The sequence below is a fragment of the Mycteria americana genome, chromosome 6 (assembly GCF_035582795.1).
Source record: "Mycteria americana isolate JAX WOST 10 ecotype Jacksonville Zoo and Gardens chromosome 6, USCA_MyAme_1.0, whole genome shotgun sequence".
Taxonomy (NCBI): Eukaryota; Metazoa; Chordata; class Aves; order Ciconiiformes; family Ciconiidae; genus Mycteria; species Mycteria americana.
The window spans coordinates 17417046-17436351 of NC_134370.1; the positions used below are offsets into that span (position 1 = coordinate 17417046).

A 19306-nucleotide genomic window follows, 5' to 3' on the forward strand; every position below is an offset into this window, starting at 1 on the left:
AGCATAAAGTAAGCATTTAGAGTTTTGTAGCTTCCAATTAACTTGGAGGTAATTCACCTTAAATATTCTTTTAGAAAGCTGTTGAAGGTCTGGATGGATATATTTAAGGGCATTAACTGATAACCAGATCTGTTTTCCCACTCATGTGCTAATTGTACGCAGAGTTAGACACTGAAGTCTCCCATGTTTTCATGAAAGAATAGACTGCACAGCCAGATTATTTATTATTCTGCTTTGCATAATACTGCATTAATTACAAATTTGAAAAACAAAGCTTGGTTTGACATGAATTTGTGTAAGTAGAAGATGTTCCCTCCAGGGGACAGGGGAACAGATTTTCAGTGCAGTGTATGAAGAATGAAGAACAGCATTTAAATTATCCCATTCAAACACACAAAACTGTCCCCAGAAACTATCTAATTCCTTGGAGTTAGCTGGAAAGGCTCTTCTAAGTAAGTGGCATTCATGGACAATGCATCGAAGGCTACAACTCAGAGGTAAATTAGCGATGGAGAAGTCTCTTTTAGAGCTAAAAAGAGGGTCCAAAGTTGAGGCCGAGGCACTCAAAGCTAGCCTCGGCAATGAAAATGGCTTTGTTTTCATAGCTGGTGAAAAGCAAAGGGGATTTAAAGTGAAGACCTAGGATTTGCTGCAATCTTTTTCTGGTTGATAGTTGTCTTCTCTTTCTTTTGCTTACTTCTATTTTAATGTTTTCTAATCAGAGACCTTCTCCGCCTGTGTATTCAGAAATGTCCTGTTCTATTTTGAGGCCGCTTGAGGCAGACGTACAACTAGGGGCACGAGGTAGGTGAAGGGGTTAGCGGTGCGAGCTGATGATGCACCTTCATGCAATTTACTTTGCTGTTAGCAGAAGGTGCGCTACTTTTGATGGATCTAAAGGCAGCGGCCAGCCCAAGGAATAAATTTCCTTCCTCTATAGAATACCTGCAAGCCTGGTCTTTTGGTTTAGCAGCCATCTCACAGGTGCCTAAGCATTGTGCACACTAGAAAAACATCTCTGACCTTTATAAACTCTTTGGTATTCTTTTCTTTCTTAATGGAAAAGTAAATCTATTGTGAAAATAAAATCCTTTGCTGATATTCCTTTAAAGATAATAATAAAAATTTCTGGAGATTTTAGATATTTGAAGGTATTAATCCTTACTACCTTTCCATTTTGGCAATTATCTGATGTGTTTGTCCGATTCAGCTATGTTGTAGGTAAGTATCTCATGCAGCCCACTTACTGGGATGCTAGTTGGGATGTTTTGAGCGTATTTGAGATATTCCACCTAAATCAAAAGGGAAATACTAAGAAAGATGACATTGTAGAACAGGCATTCATTAGCGCTCTCATAAACTAAGAAGGCATTTTAAATGAATATCAGAACATTTGTTTTAAAACATAAACAACTAAATACCCCATCTGACTACTCCAGTCAACACATATGGCAAGCATCAGATAAGGGCATCCATCTGTTGATCTGAGTACCCATTTTCAGCACAGTGGCCTTCTTTATTATCAGTGCAGCAGTAACTTAAATAGCTCCATTTCCTTCCTTGCAAGTCTCTTCATTGTTTGTGCTAGTTATTTTAAGAAAACTGTTACGCCTTTTGGCATGGGAAAATATATTAAAAAGAATGATGCCCCACACATTGTCACCCTGCAATTCAAAAAGAAATTACCAAAAAGATCAGAGGTTAAGGAAAACCTACGTAACAGTAAAGCTGATGACAGAAGAAGAAACGGAAAGATGTAAACCTTCTGCTTTCCGCTAACAGCTCTTGCAAGTGGCGTGGTGCAGCTGGGCGCGTACAACACCACTGCGAGGGCGATCTGAAGAGGCTACTGGAGAACTGGTGCTGCTGGTACAATTCACCCCATGCAGCAGTAGATGGAGCTAATTAACTACTCTTCATGATTGAATGCGCAAACGTAAATGGCATAGTTAAGGAGGACTCTAGGGAAAAGCTATTACAAGCTGACATTTGTACTGCGGTAACTAGGTCATGTTTGTAGTGACAGATTAATTAAAATCAGACAAAACAGCATTGTCAGGTGGACTGTTGAGGACTTCTGTTTTTCACGCTAAAGTTCAGGCTTCTCAAACCCAGACTGTTGTTTCCATCATTTTAGCCACTGAAATCGTTAACATATTCTGCCAGTCTGCAAAGTAACTTAATGACCACAATACCTTGTGTTTTAAGCCTGAATTTTCTATCCTTATAGCAAGGTTTTCTCCTGCAGGTTATAATGTTTCAAATCAAAGTACTATAGCATCTCAGTATTTCAAGGCAGGCAGAACAGTGCCTGTACCAACAGTTTTCCTGTAAATATTTATGAATCCTAAATAAATGTTCCCAGGTAATTCACTGGCACACTGCTAACAGTTGACACAGGGATCAAATTAATTTTAAAAGCCAGTTCAAATCTTTTGAAAAAGTTTCCCTTGAAACAGGGTTTGTTGAAATGGTGGGGAACGGAGCTGTGGGACTCTTCTGGGCTGATTAAACAGGTTGCTGCAAGAACAAGCTATCTCAACCCGAGAGCTGAAGACTGGAGTGGATTCTGCTTACTGTAGAAGTGGGTGCTTGACAGTGCTTAAAGCAGATAAGCTTGACATGATTTCGAAGTCTGTAATGGATTTGCCATTACTTGTTATATAACTTTATAATTAAAATCAGGGGTCCACTTTAATAATATTGCCAAATTCAGCTTTTCATCAGTTTCCATCTGGAGATATCTTTATTCCCCAGTCCCATCTGACAGTCAAGCTTTCCATCCTCAGCAAGAGAAGGATAAAGGGGCACTTGGGGGCATTTCAGTCTCTTGATGTGAGTTTACTTGTATAATTTGGGTTCTGGGTTTCTTTCCAAACTGGAATGGACCCTATTTTCCCATTCCAGATCAAACACAGCCAAAACTACAGAAGACAAAAAAAACCCCGTAAGATTTTAGCACCATCACATGTGCACACAAACCATAACCCTGAGTAATTTTCAAACTCTGCTCTGAATATAAATTTAATCCAGATTTAACCACTGGATAACTTCATCTGTATTAATGCACAAACAGCTGCACCACTGTTGCTTCCCTTGCTATAACAGGTATACTTTTGGGACCTAGACAGTAAAAGGATTTGATACCAGGGTTATTTGATTTCTCAGAGAGGAATGTAATTTTTCTGCTTTAAAGGCAGGCCAGGAATGGAGCCAGAATAGCAGCTCTCACAGCACTGGCTCTAGCTGGGGCTTGGCCGCTTTGGAAGCAAAACAAGCTGGCAAAGTTAGAAAAAAATTACCATGAGAGTATAAAATGGATTTCAAATCTGAATTACATATCGACATTCTCAGCTTGTACGCCCCTGGCCCTCATGCTGATGTTAATGATGTTGCTACAAACAACATTCATTGCATCTCAGAAACAGTAACAGACTTGTGAGATTTGCCAGTGTGGGGAAAGCTAGCATTGCACCCGCTGATATAGTCTGGAAAGATGCAGGAGAGGGGATTGTCTCCTCCTTTCCTATGTCCCAGTTTCTTTAGGAGCCAGTTCATTTCGGTCCACTTCCAGTTTTGGTTTATTGAGCACCTGCTTTGGATGAGTGCCACAACAAGGTGAACAAGAACCACGTAACACTGCATTAGTCTCTTCTAAGGGAACCATCTGTTCAATTATATGCATTTAAATGCTAGTCCATTAGACTCATATGCTGAACTATGTTATGGATGTAGCTAATTCAGTCCTAATCAAAGTGCTTTCCATCACGACAATATGTTTTTGATTATATCTAATGAATATAACTGTCCTTTTCTGTGGTATTTTCCATCCTTGTGAAGAAAAGAAGACCTACAGGAAAAGCTTCTACCCTACACTGTCAGTGTATGAGTTGGCCATAGGGATCTGGTCCAATCCTTGCTGTAGTTTTATAAGGCTTGCCTTGACAACCCTTTGGTGCATTTCTGAGAACAGAAGGACTGACAGTCTTGACCCCTTAAAACGGCACAATCTTCAAAATAATAATATAGCAGATTAAGGTCTGAAGAACTTTTGTAAGTAGCTAAATATAAATTGAACCTTATTCTCAACTTCTTTCCCAGAAAGACGAATAAGAGATTGAGCATCATTTTCTCATCTTTCCCCATCATTCTTTATCATCTTTGTGTTGTGCTCAAGTATAATTCCTAGTACTTTTTGAGGTTCTTTCATAATGAAAGATTCAGAGATCCTTGTCATTTTTTTTCTTTAAAAGAAAAAACTAAAGTATGATGTGCAAATAACTAAAGACTTTGAAGTCTGAGACTTCCTATGCTCCAGGATAACTTTAATACTACTGAACAACCTTTTCGTGCACTGCTGGTCCACATTTTGTGAAGCCTGATAGTAAGAACTGATAACTGGAGATTTCCATACATTTCCACAGAGGATCCCATATGGATGCCAACTACATGGCTGACCCTGCACCATTTCAAACCACATAAGCTCACAGGTGCTAGGGTCTTATTTCAGGTGGAACAAATGACCAGACTCAAAAATGCAAAGTCCTTGTTCTGCAACTGTCCTTTCCAGCACATTCCAGCTGCTGGGTAAAGCCTTGCTAAAGTTTTGGAAAATGAGGTGATACGGCAGCTGTAATGGTAAAGATTTTTTTTGTGGCTGATCAGTCCCACTATGCACCTCCAACCAAATATACTATAAGAGCCCAAAAGGAAGAAGAGCCAATTCCTTTATTTCTACCCTAACATCCTAAAATCCTAATTTCTAATTTCCCACTTCTGGGCCAATAATTTCCAAGTTGCATTTGCCTTGGGTTGCTACACATTACCTTAAAAGTCTTTGGACAGTATCTGAACCTTTGTTTCTATAACCCAGCTGTAGGTTACCTTTTCTGTAAGCAAGTGCATGTAATGGCCTGAGTTGGATTTCTCTACTGTCAGATTACTTGAACTACCATGCAGCTCTTTACCAGCAGAATCAAAAACTGTTTCTGTATCTTTTGCATCTCTGCATATGTCTGTGTTCTAGCCGTAGCATTCCCCTTCCCAGAAGGCTCTACTTTGTTCTGTGATAATGTCAGGTTTCTAGATGCACTGCCATGCTGTACTAAACATGACAGAGGGACAAGCCAAAATCATCAATTTTAATGATATTTCAGCATCATCCTGGTCCTGTGTCATTCCTGTGTACACTGCAGCCATCAATCTATGTTTGTCTAAAATGGTTTGTGCCAGAACCTTAAATGTAGAGAGGGCTAAAGAGGCTAATTTATTATATTTTGACAAGGACAAGCCTCATCTGGCAATCCAATGTGGCTGAGTGCATCTGGTGCATAGTGCATCCACTTTCTCAGATCCAAATTGCTCTGTTAGTTTTCATGACCCTTTTATCTCTCTGCTGTCTCTATCCACCCTGGTTTCCTTATCACATAATAGAATTGTGCCTGTATCTTCCAAGTTCCTTTCTATTGGCTTTCAATGTGCGCGATGCTGAGAGCGCATGCTGGTACGTAAGCCTCTTGCTGAGAGGTGGGATCACTCACCCCAAAATGTACTGCCTCATCTGCAGTGCGGGAGACTCTTTATTGGCCATGGCTGCTGGCTCCTCTTGTCTCTTTGGGTTTCATTTCTGATTTGGATCACCAGCTACACCAAGGGGAACCTCTGCCCCCAGCTTTGCCTATCAAGGGCTCTCTAACAAAAAGCTTCAGAGACTTAAGTAGATGGGATGAAGAGTGTATGAGGTTAGATGTATCAATATATCTGCCCACTAGTCCATGCTACCTAGTTTTTTGAACCCAGTGTTGTACTTTTATCAAATATGATAAAGGAATAGAAATCTCAGAGCTAGGATGTTCCTACAAGCTTTATGAAAATAGATGTCCAGGTCAGAGAGACATCTGACTGCTACCCACTGAGAAAAACACTACAGCCTGAGCCTGAGTCTTTTTAAATCCTAGAGAATACACACTAAAGAGAGCACATCTAAGTGCCTCAAATGCAGAACAAACTTCAGTCACAATTTACATCTTCCAGACATCAATCAACACCGAAACACAAATCTGGAGAAAATCAGGCTTCATTAGCTCTAATATTCATGAGCTACTCCTCTTCTCTGGTCCTCAGAGACTGAAAGCGAGGTAGAAGGGCAGAGGCACTGTTCTCTTTGCTTTTTTCCTGAATTACAGCGGGAGTTAGAATTTGTGTCTTCAGCTTGGCCTGTGTGAGAATACTGTACAAATGATGCTTCTATAGCTATAGAAAAAATATTTATGTCCCTAATCTTCCTCTTGCTCTCATTCTCCCCCCTCCCCCCCTTCCTCCTTTCATCTTTGTAAATACACTCTTTTAGTATTAGACTAACATCTTTTTCAGCTGAATTTAAATCTCTCTCTTGGTGACATGAGCTAAATAAAAAATCATCCTGCCTCTTTCACCTCTGGCCCTGGATGGCCTCATGGAAATCAAACTGGAACATACAAGGGGATAGAGTTACTGGAAGAAGTGTCTTCACCTTCATAAAAAAGAACAACTAAAGCAAAAATGTTGGCTTGTAGCTGAAACAAATTTATTGTATTCATCTCCTGAGCAGATTATATATTTGTAATCCTGATTAAAGAGCAGGTCACTGGAATTGTACAATGTATGCAGAAGATATTTTATCTAGAACTTGAAAAACAAAATAATGATCAGAAGAGGGTGCTCTCAGCTCATGCTGTTTTGGTTCTGTTTTGAACATTTTGGTGGGAGTCTGCAGAATTTTCTTCTCTCTTCGTTGGGATTAATAAAATGTCTTTTTGTAAAATATTTTCTGGGATTTTTCACCAAATAGATTGCCCTTCGTACTGCACCATGTGTAAAATATAGGCTCAAGTCTTTGATTCTAGACTTTTCTATATGCTTTAGAAAGTTTTCTGTAATATTAACTTAAGTCATTCCACAACGAACTTGCTCTGTTTGGGCTCGCACTGTTTTCTATGTTATGTTTATGTTCTCATGCAGTCACACACTGGTGATGTTAATCTTTACAGGAACTGAATTCCTAGCACCCATGACTGAGTGCTATGGAAAACTTAAAAAATTGCAAGAGCAGCAACTCATTCCAGTAACACGTGCATTTTTATCCAGCCATGAAAAAGAAGCAGTAACATATAACTTCAGTGATCAATTTCCAATTATTGAAATATCCCACATATCTAAGCATTCACAAACAATTGATTAATTGATCTTTAGAGAATAATTTAATGAAAACTTAGTGCTGTCAATAATGATTTTTTTAGCAAAGCGTTTGAGCACAGCATTCACCTCAGGGAGTGTGGTATATCACAAAATACCTGACATTTGATAAGTTTTATTAAAGCAGTGTTGATGTCATGGATAAAAATAAGCCTTTTAAAAAAGTTAGTTGATATATGTGTGCAGTTTCTTCATTTTTCGGAGGGCCAGTCTTTTAAGGTGATGAAATTTTGCTGTGCACACAGCACTAGAACACAGGAATAAGTCATGGCTATAATCCTAGACATTTGCAGACTTGGTTTTCTTGTCTGAAGTGGTGTAGCAGAGGGTAAATTCAGGCAGAAGGAAGGCACCCTCTTTTAGTTGGTGCAATGCAGCATTTAGCTCTGGTCCAGCCTGCTCATGGAAGACACCTCCCTGACTTCGATTCCCCACTATTTCACTTTTTCTGGCAATACTTACAGTTATATAAAGTACCGTGTAGCCGTCTTCTACAGGCACATACAAAAACTGCCTAGAGGGGGAAGCTCATGCTTCTTGTATACAACAGCAGTGATTGAAATGGATTGTAAAAGGATTCTCACTCTCTGTGCATGTGTATATATATCTATATATGTCTATACATATATCCGTACAAATGTTTCTTGAAAAAGCATGATTTTATGGGTTGGTTCCTTCTGCACTTCAGAGACTGCTTTTCAATTATGCGCATCAATGGTCAGGTCAAAAATCAAACCAAGTAATAAACAGAGCTCCTGCAGGTCCACGTGCAGAGAGGAGCTACTCATCAGAGTGGCCTTTTGGGAAAGAATTAAGAAAGCAAGCAGAAAAAAAAAGAGTCCCTGCCTCACCGAGTCTATTTACATTTGTGGGAAAATGGCTGATGTTTGCCAGGACTCTGATTAAGGAAAACCTGTCTTCCACCATCTAATGCTTTCATTGTTTTTCAGAAGAAAGGAAAGAAATGAAAGTGAGAAAACACAAAAACAAGACCAGTTTTCTTATGAAATGTTTATCTGAAAGCACCGTATTACAAGGAGGCAACCTGTCACTGCTATTCTAATGATTTCCATCCAAGTTCTCGCCGTTCCTGCACACCTCAACATGACAGGTTAAAAATGAAGGAACCGTGTAGCTGGGCAGCACTGTCCCAACTGTCAGGAGAGAAGCTCGTTTGTGGTCTCACACAGACTAGTGTAAAGTGGGACCCAAAGGCATATCAGAGAATAAAACGTATGAATTATTGGATATTCACTACGTATTGAAGAAGGGAGGTCAAAGACCACAGGTCACCCTTGTAGCTACTTAGGCTGGGAGAGTGTCTGGAGGGTCAGCAATGAGGGTGCATTAAAAACTCATAGGAGAAAGCAGGAAATGAGCTGTCGGGTCAGCAATAAGCTAGCACAGACAGAAGGGTAATACATACCCTCTCAGCACACCAGTTGTGAAAGAGACACTAGAATGTGGAAAGCAATTGCAGAGGGATGTTCACAAAATCATAGCTGACCTCTGAGACTTGGACAGGGAGAATAGATACTAGTGATCCGCACTGCAGCTAAAACACTGCATTGCAGACAGGAGAACTGAGTTTTGCCCTTAAGATCTAGCAAGTATTACAAACACAAACGTGTGTATAGCATGACCTGAGAGCTGGTAACACACTGCTTCCATTGCTGCCTAGCAAATTCAGTCAGATTCGGCTAAGGGATTATAATGATGTTAGCAACAGTCACTCAGTTTCTAAATGCCTGGAAGAAAACTAGCAGAGGTGTAATGAGAGCCCCATAAGATGACACTTTGGAAAATATAAATCTATTTCACCTATTTCCAAGATAAGCTTCGACCCAAAATGGGGCTACTGTAGTAAAGAAGGGGAAGACAATTCCGTCCCAGAACACTACAATTTCCCTGTCTGATTGCCTTTGCATTTGATGAGATGTAGACTGAACAAAAGAAGAGTCTGAAGGTTTGATTTTCAATAGATTTTACTTCCCACTGACAAACCAGCATAAGGAGCACTGTAGCCTCACAGAGCACTGGATTGAGATTTTTGGAGACTTTAGTACTAGTCCCAGCTCTGCTGGTGTCCTTTTCAGCTGGAAAATCCCCACTTATGCATGGAAGTTACTAACATTTCACGTAAAAGTCCTTGGTCTAATAATGCAAACTGCTATCAGCAGCTATATGTTACTCTTAAAATAAGAGAACATATTTTCTAGTAGGACTTCGGGCACCCTTGTCTTCTGGATGGGGGAAAAGGATGGAGCACTGGACCGTTGGGGTATCTTTCAGTCCTCATTTCTTTGACTCTATCATGACCTTTATTATCAGGGCAAGTGAAAGCACAAAGACATATCAAAAATCATATGGTGAAGACATCTGTGTGGATTTGAAATATCTCTTAACAGGAAACAGTGTTAATAAAAAGCAGACAGACTCAGCTGATCATTATAAGCTCTGAATCACAGCTTTTTGGATGTGGAAGGCCAAAACACGTGAGTATATTATGTAAAACAATTAGCTACAAAGTATTTTGCAATAAAAAACTACCTTGTATTTAAGGCAAATTTAAATAAAATGTCTCAAATAACTCCGTGTAGTTTTTCTAGTTCAGTGGAAAAAGATAATTGCTTTTCACAAGAAGTCATCTTAGCATTTTCTGTTTGATGCCTCAGCCTGCAAAGAACGAGCTGAATTATTCCACTACTGAAAATATCTAAGGACAATGGGCTATTTTTTATAGGTCACAACAAAGAATTTATATTCAATATTTCTGCCTTGTTTTGTCTCTACCTCCACCAGCACTTTCAGAGCTAGCAAATGAGCTGTGAATAGTTGCTCCTCTGGCCTCAATATCGGAGGGAGCAGCAAGCTGTAAATTGCCATGGCTGTGCATATTCTTAAACATTCTCATTTGTTGCTTGTATTCTCCTTTTTGCTGTCCCTGAAAACCTGACCTGATTATATGTACAAGTGTAGATCTCTATTTATTGCCTATTGCTATCCAGCTAATGATTTAACCTCACATAATTTTTGTGTAGCTTTTATTGTTCACTACTAAATATTTTATCGTTCATAAAGATCCATGGTCTGAAAGCTGTTACTAAGCTGACTTACCTACATTGATTGCAAATGATTTTACATAAAAAAAGATCACCACTATATTTATTTCATGGATCCAACTTTTGGATCAATTCTTAATCACCCACTTTTGAGTGACTACCACTTTACTGCAGGTGGTGTATCAGCAGAATAGCTGGAAAGTATCCTGCTCCTTTCAACAGCCATCATGAGCATTGTAGACCTCTGAGGAAGATACAAGCAAGAAAACTGGAGAAATCCTTGAAGAGACTTCAGAATATAATATGTATTTAAAAGTCAGCATGGATTCCTGCAATAAAACTAAAGCAAAGAATACATGACTGATCCTGCACCCTTTGCCCCTTGTTGGCAAAGTCTGTGGGGATCCATCTCAGATTTTTTAAAGGGAGAAAATGAAACTTTAAAAACAGCAGCAATTAGGTTTTGATTTAAAACAGGCATTTGTACAAGTTGATTTCTTTTCTCCAACAACAACAAAAAATACAATGAATATTTTATAGTTAAAATTAATTTATGTATAAAGAACCACAAAGTTATTTCCTCATTGCAATGACTATAATTGTATTGCTTCAGATAACCCACAGACATCTCTACAGGACAGAGAACTATTCAGTACCATGTGAACTCAATCCTTTTCAGAATTATCACAGCTGGCAGATAGGGAATAAATGACTGAATGAAGGTTTGCAAAATCCTGCCCTGTACTGACACAGTGATTTCAGCTATTCGTGAGATTGTTTTGGGAATCTCTTCATCAAGTAAGATACTTGATCTGTAAAGACTTTTCAACAGTCCTGTTTTTAACAATATATATGTCCTTCTTTTTTCACTTTTGAGATCTGTTTAAGGTCTATGTCTTTAACACTGACTTTCCAAAGACTTAAAAACCTCTGTGTGATGCAATTTGGGAATTTTGTCAAAGTAGAGGATTGAAGGCTGATTCCAGTGCTTAGATGCTTTGCTCAAAGATGGACAGTAATGTGAGTTTAAAAAATACTTGCTGTCCGTATGCAAGTATTTCTCCTGAAATCTTGACAGTGAGAGAACTAAGTCTGTTGCCAGGTGAAAGAAGTAAAATGCTAACTTGTTTTAGTTTACTAGTAAAACCAGTATCTAATACTGATAATGCCTCTGGAAGTAGAGACTTAGGATTTAAAGGGGCTAAAAATAAGAGATTCAGCTGTTATCACTGTTGAAGACATACAAAGTTAAGATGTAGTGACTGAGCCATACTTAATCTTTGCACAAATGGCAAAAAAGCTTTTCCTTGAACATCTGTATATCAGCTAACAGTCTACAATTCCTTCCTCTTCTTTTCCTCTACCCTGATATTAGTTGCATATGAGTTGGATGCTTCTGAAAATGAACTATAGGAATGAAGGATAACACTTTTTTTCCCCATCAATGGAAATACTGTAATTGGTTGTAATCAGGTGTGAAGCAGGACCTGAAACCTTCCAGCTAACACCTAAGAAAAGGTCTGTGGGAAAGATATTGAAGGGATACCTGCCGTGTGTGACCGAGTTGCACACTCCCTTTCTCTCCTTGAAACTTTGCCTAGCTGGATAAAGCAAAAAAGCAGGGGGATAACACAGAATGAAGAGATTAAGAAATGTTGAGCCAAGATATATATTTTTATATATATAAATATATATATATGAAAACAATACTTTAGGAACAAGATATATATATATAAACAATACTTTAGGAACAATATTTTAGAAAGGGGAAAAGCATATCTGAATTTTTAGATGGGATAACTGTATTTTATTTATCTGTGTTGCGGCATTTTATGCTACTTCTCTGGCAGACATCCTGCAACTCTGTGAGCCTTGGGGAAAGGCTGACAGAAAGATGATGCTGTGGGGATTTCAATCTTGCTGATCTATAATCTTGGTTATGCTGCTTGGTTAGTGGATCATGTATTATTTCTTCCAAACAACAAGCTGCAGAAGCAGGTAATATTTTTCTCTGAATTTCGATATTGATTTGGAATGCATGGTGGTTTAATATTTTGTTGTTGTTAGTGATTTAATTGACAGTATTCAAACATGAAAAAAACCCTACCAACAACAGCCAACCAGGGATTGTATGCGATTGATCCCATTTAGTAGGTGCCAGTTTGGAGAGATATGCGTGCTACGCTGCAGCTAGCTTGTTAGTCAGGAAAAGTGCTGCACTAGTCAACTAGCCCAGTCAGCTAGAACAGATGTTTCCCAAGAACACTACCTCTGGCTCTTTCTGTGCTGGTGTCCGGACTGCAAACAGTCCTGATAGGGACAAGGAGTGGTGTATTATCCTTTGCTATGCAGAGGTGAATGCGAATTTAATTTGGGGGTTTCTTACGCTGACAAACATAAGTTAAAATTTCCTTTTCTCAGGAAAGTAAGTAGTGATGTTTTGCAATTATACCCATAAACTTCTTTCTTACCTTCCTTTTCTGGGTATTTCTTGTTTCTGAAGATGGCATCATAGGCTCAGTTGTCCCTTGCACCTGAGGTCAGGCTGGTGCTGCAGAGTGGGTAAGGATTGTTTGGATTGACGCAGCTGCTTGGTGCCCTTCTGTCAATGAAGGACCTGTGTAGCAGAGATTCATTGTACTGAATCTCAGATATGCATTCCCCTTTCCTCCATCCCTCCTGTGCCATGTGAGGCATGGGACATGCTTCCTCCAACACTTCATGAATGAAGTTTCCAAATAGCAATGAGCTATCAAAGATAAGAATTTAATTCTTTTTTATTCTGTCTCTGGGTGCAGGAATCATCTCTTTTTTTTAGATGGGGAGAAATGGTAAGGTGGCCAGCAGGTTACATAGGGAACTGAGGAGCTGAGGAGGAGAAGAGGTGGATTTGAAGCAAAGTCTGCCTAAGGAAGGGTTTGGACCACTGATATATGTCACTGTTCTTATTTGCTTGTGTGTATGTATTTGGTGTATACCGAGATAAGCACTTAAATCTTTGCAACCCATCTTGGTGTTAATAAGACCATTCCTATAGGGTGTTCACTGTATTTGACTTAAATAATCTTCTAGTGTATGTAACTCAGTGTATTTACTGAACCAATATAGATCATCCTCTTTATTGAAAACCACTGAGTTCAATAACATTCCAGAAAAATGTCAATAGTCTTGCTTATTATCTCACAATCTTTTCAAATATTGTTTCTCATACAAGTCATTTAAAAGTTAGTCACAGGACATGTGGTAAATAGCAATGTAAAGAAAAATATGACTGATCATTTCTAGATCCATGTTATTTGCAGACCAAGTGCCCAATTGAATTTCCAATGAAGGTAACGAAAATCTTTGTTTGATTTCAATTAAATTTTTGTCAGACTCTCAAGTCTCCAAGCAAATTAACCTATGCGGAAGGAGTATGTTAATGTGAATGAGAAAGCTCTTGCTTAAACTTCTTAAGTTTAAGGTCCGAAACATATCTGCAACAAACAAATGTTACTAAATATTTCTGATAGACAGACTCAATTAGAATTTACTGGTTTTCCGGGTGGCTAATAGTGATTTGAGAAGATAAATTTGAACTGCCCTCAGTATAAAAGAAGGTATTTTTTCACTTCGTGTGATTTGCTTATCGAGTGACAAATGATGGCAACCAGGAGTGAGAATTGCAGAACGTTTTCTTTCTGTAGCAAAAAAGATTTTTCATAGTAACTAAGTTTCTCAGACTAGACTAGCAAGTGAGGAACACTTACTAATTGCACCTAAAGACAACTGAGGAAGCCCGTGGCATAATAAGATTTTTCTTCTATAGATGGGCTTAGCACCCTTTTTGCCCACGTGCAGAGACTGACATGAGGAGAGCCATACCGTACAGCATTCTGCATGCCCTGAAGACTTCCATGCATGGCTTACTCTGAATTTATTTCCAAAATGCACCACTTAATGTGAAATGTTCTCAACGGAAAGCTTCATAGACCTTGGTTTATCACTTTTTAATTACTGTGCACGCAAATGCATTGACATTGAGAGTTAGTGCCACACATCCCACTGGTTCTGAAACTCTTCTCTTGTGTCTATCTTTTACGCAATTTTATTAGTAGAGGTAGATATACTACTTAACATGCTTATGTACTGTCATTCTTTGCCTCTGTGCTACAATGAATAACTGTTTTTTACCCTTAATGCCCAATAGTATGTTCCACTGCTAAATGTCTCTGTTAGTCTCCAGATGCTAATTAACCCACTAGTGAACTTACTGAGGAAATTAAGGCTGCAAGGCATTTTTTCAACCTTGACAGATGCTGAAGAGTAGCATTTGGGTAACCATTCATGTATAACTGAATATAAAGCAAAAGCTTTATAACTGAGCATCTAGAGGGGACACATGTGCCTGACTACTTAGCTTGAAACATATAAAATAATTCCATTTCTTGGATATGCTCAGGCTGGCAGAAATATCATTAAGGTAACATTTCACATTAATTCCTTGGATTTATCCTTTGGAACTTCCAAAGTATGAGCAATAATGCAGTGACATTTGCTGATGGATTGGGAAATTCAGGTAGCCTGCATCAAGATGTGAAGAGATAGGAGTTAAAGACATTCCTCCCAGGGTCTGCAGATCCGTAGGTTTAACACACTTTCTCTTCTGTAATTAGGCATGAATATCTAATTACAGCATGTTTCATAGATGCATGATCTTCAGGAAATATTTTAGAGACTCTCAAATTTTCCTTTTTAGTACCTTGTCATAATCAGGAATAAGAATTCATGAAAGTTCAGCAGAATCGCCTAATCTCTCATTTTCCTAAATGACCAATATTTTGATGGCTTTAGGTTGTTTGGATATTAATTGCATTTGTGATGTCACTTCATTTAACAGGAAATTATCCCATTAGTCTGTGGGTTTTTCACATGGCATCACCATGCAACTTTCCTGAGAAGGAGTCCACAACAGGCACTCTGTAAACAATACAAGATTGCTGTTTAGTTACAAAGCGCTTGAAGGAATCTAGCTCAAAGATCAGTCTTCAAGCAATTAATTGTTGTGTGCATGGAAGGACTTGAAGGGTTATGTCACTTCTTTTCTCCTTTAGCTGGACTACTGCAGATGAAAATAAGCTGCAGACTGAAAATGTTGCTGACAATCTGCTTAAATATAGGTTAGCCAGACATATAACAGAGCAGGTCCAATTGGTTCACGCTGAAAAGTGTGAGTTCAGTTTATAATGCTTATGACTACTTAATTTCAGAATAATTGCAGACATGTTCTTTTCTTTTTGCATTAATGAATCCCTAGCATGTTTGCTCAGAAACTTTGTTGAGATGATACCAGAATCTCCTATAGGTTTTCCCACTCAAGAAAGTCTATGATAACATATCACAGGATGTCTTTGGTCTTCAGTAAGTAAACTCAGAATTCCTAAAAGGAACTTTCATTTCTGCTTTAAAGGGCATAGTAAAATTAAGCAATGAAATATCTTTTCTATTTACATAAACAATAGATTATCAGACCTAGGAGTACTCTTGCCAGTACAGCCTAATGAATTTATAAAAACACTTTGTTTTTAAGTATACCCCTGAGAAATTTTAAAGATAAGGTTAATTTCAAGAACTTGTATAAACTTGTTTTAATGCTGATATGTGACTATAAATCCATAAGATCTGGAACAAACTTACTCAGCACTTGGCAACCATAATTATCAACAAGTTAGCTTACACAGGAGCATAGTTAATGTAGGTGGAAAGACGACGTCTCACAGTTTATTTCTCCTTAACAGGTTTCCCACTATCGCAAATCACCTTGTATTTGTTACTGTGTAAGGACATATACCTGGGCAGTCACAGTAGAGCTGCTGAAGTTTATCTGTGCCCTGAGGACAACAGAAAAGGCACAACAGAGCTAAGAATAAATCAACATTTCTCCATGTTCATTCCACCTTCCTATGTTGTTTTTCTTCCTCAATTCCATTCCCTTAACAAAAGAGACAAAGTAATGAATGTGATAAATCCATCAAAGTCACCTCTCAAACCCAAAACAGCCTACCAACAACCCACCCCCCCGCACTGTCTGTTAATGCTATTTGCGGATTGGCTGTCCGTATACCTAAAGTTCAAGCCACAGATGCTCAGTTCAATTCCTGGAGAAACCACAGCAAATTTTTTACACAGTGAACTTCTTTTATGGCATTAGAGTTTCATGCTATTTCTATTTGGCAGGATTAGTTCTATGGGGTGGTTGTTTCCCTGGTATTGTATTTTCACATTCTTGTTAACTCTTCAGACAGCTGCCTGTTTTATTGTGCTATCCCTCTTTCAAATATAAAAACATAAAATGTCCTCTATGAGTTTGTTTGTTTTTTTTTTTTTTAATACATTAAAACAAGTTAGAGTTGTCAAATATAAAGTATGTGTTTCAACTACCATGAATTGTGGTTTATATTACAAACAGCGAGGCAACTGAGTTGGCATATCTTCAGCTAATCTGAAATATGCTTATTAAGCATGGGAGAGGAGATAATAGTTGCCATGGGGTCAGAAGGTCCTTAGAAGAGAAAGGGGCAACGGAGCTGTCAGTACAAAGAAGAATGGTTCCAGTCTTTTGTGTTTGGGTAAACTCCTTTCCATGATATCTGTGTACTCTAGAAATGGAAACAAGAGTAACCAAGTCTGTCCATTACTGTTAGAAAATGTCTAGCTTGTTTGCAATATTTTTAATCACCAGGTGGAGATATTATAAGTGACACAATTTGGTATAAACATTTTTTTAATTAAGCTTACATCATGTTTCTGATAGCAAAATGTAGTATATTTACAATGAAACCCTAAGTTCCTACTATTCCTTAATTAAGAAATTGTATAGATTGTGTTTCTGTGTATGAAAACTTTACTTTCAGTATGGATTTCATAGCCAATGTCAATTAATATAATTGCACATATATCAGAAGCTCACGTAACTCTGATAAAGCCATAATCCTCTTAATTTTAAGAAAAATATTTATTATATTTGTATTTAATTACAAGAGCCATATAAAAATCTTTGTAGGAATAAAACATAATAAGGGACATAAATATTTTGTCTTGGAACAGGGTCTTGTCCCTTAATACCATTAGTAGTTTGAAACAGGTAGTTTGCTATTCAGAGGTAGCAAACACACACAGCAAAGTCCCTGCCCCAAAAACGTTACAGACCAGAGCCAGAGCCCCCGCCCCCCTCCGTGGAGCAGAGCTGTCCAACGTCGCCTGGTGCGACCTCCCTGCTCCTGCCTCCCTCCAGCTGCTGGCCATGCCGTGAGCAGCCCGAATCACAGCACCGTGGAGACAGTCCCTCCTATTTTTATTCTATTTTAATTGAGTTTAGAAGCTGAAAACCAAAAAACCAACCCCAGGTGAGCAAAATATTTTCAATAACCTCCAGGAAGGACTTCCCAGGCCACTGGTGATTCACAGCCATAGCTGAGAATGCCTGATGAAAGGTACCTAGCAGCCATCGTCCCTCTCAATTGGTTTTTGTTGCTTGATGTTGGTGTTTTGTTTTGGTTGTTTTTTCCTGTTGTTTTTTTGTTGTTGTTTTAAACTCACAGTGTATTAGTAAAACTTTCTCTTTGTCTTGCAACAATGCTGAGCCCAGGTATCCACAATGAGTTTTCTTGGCCCTAGCATCCCGTGCTCAGCACACTCACAGAAATAGTCCCTGTTGAGAAATGACTCATGCTATTTAGTTTTGCCTCAGCAGACTTTATTATGGTTTTACTCACCCCTTTCAGTTACAATGACTTTTTCCCTGTGAATTACTATTATTCATGCTTTTATAGCCCAAAGGCAGACTAGATGCCTTGCATTACAGGTGGAAGGGCAAGTAGTAAAATCCTAGAGCGCAAAACTATCTTTATACTCAGTGTAAGTAGGATTTTCACACAAATTCCTATCCCCAAAGAACATACAGTCTAATTCTGGGCAGAGTGCAGCAACAGGGAAAGTTACTGCAGACCGAAAGTTAAAGGTTATCAGAGTGGTCTAATTAAGATATATATATTGTTCATGTGCTCATGTCAATTATGAGAAATCTTGCAAAACAAATCTGTAACAAATCCTTTTTGTGTATTTTGCTGATAAGGAAGCAGACCTTGAGGGGTGGGAGGAAAAGGGTAGAGGAAAAGGGTATGTGCTGCATAGATGGAATGTTAGAAAGAAAAAGAAGGCCCTTGCTGGATTAAGTTTCCGATGGCTAACATTTTTATATCCGGAGCCAGATTATCAAGTGAGATCTCAGTCCTGGGAGAGTTCTGCCCACAAAGCCCACCCACTCACAAGAACTGCTTCATATGTAAAAGTCAGCTGAAATCTCTAACTGTCGCTGGTACACAAAGCAACCTGTAGGACTTCCCTTCATCTGTGATTTTAATCTGCAAGATAACATCAACCCTTCAGCTAAATTCATGCGCTCAGAATATTGCTTCATCTGACACTGCTGTCTATAGCATGAACAGAAGTCAAACAAGCCTATGGGTTATTTCACTACTTTATCCCTCTAGAAATAACAGACCATTATTTTGTCTTAAGTACAGAAACAGTACCCTGGACTTCTATTCATATTTGCAATAAAATCAGAAATACTTTTCTGGAAAGAGCTTGAAAAGAGTTCAATTTTAAGGGATCATAGGACAGCTCTGGTCTTCTTCAAAAGAAGACAGAATAATAGACATAACTCCTCTTTCACAAACACACTTGCTGACTATCATTTCTAAGCTCTGTTGCTGGAGCAGTTCCTATTCTATTTCCAGCATCCCAAAGAGCAATGACACACAGCACTCACTACAGTGCTCCTCACATCAGGAATAAAAGGAACAAGAGCAAAATAAAAGTGAACATGGACAGACTTTCCATTACTCCCATTTTCTAAAGTAAATCATTTTTCTCTCTTATGATCTGCCCCTGCACATAGCTGATAGATGAATGCTTCCCCTTACTTTAGCTGAACCATCTGTGTTAGTAAGGTTTGCAAGAGAGAGCTC

General features: G+C 38.6%; 1 protein-coding gene across 1 annotated transcript in view; it reads left to right on the plus strand.

Moving 5' to 3' along the window:
- The window catches only part of LOC142411927 (gamma-aminobutyric acid receptor subunit pi-like), a 66179-nt gene extending 64338 nt beyond the window's left edge, over positions 1-1841 (plus strand). Inside the window, exon 12 of the mRNA XM_075506591.1 lies at positions 1783-1841. Coding sequence (XP_075362706.1) covers positions 1783-1841 — 59 coding nt within the window. The remainder of the gene's footprint in view (positions 1-1782) is intronic.
- Positions 1842-19306: the final 17465 nt, after the last annotated feature.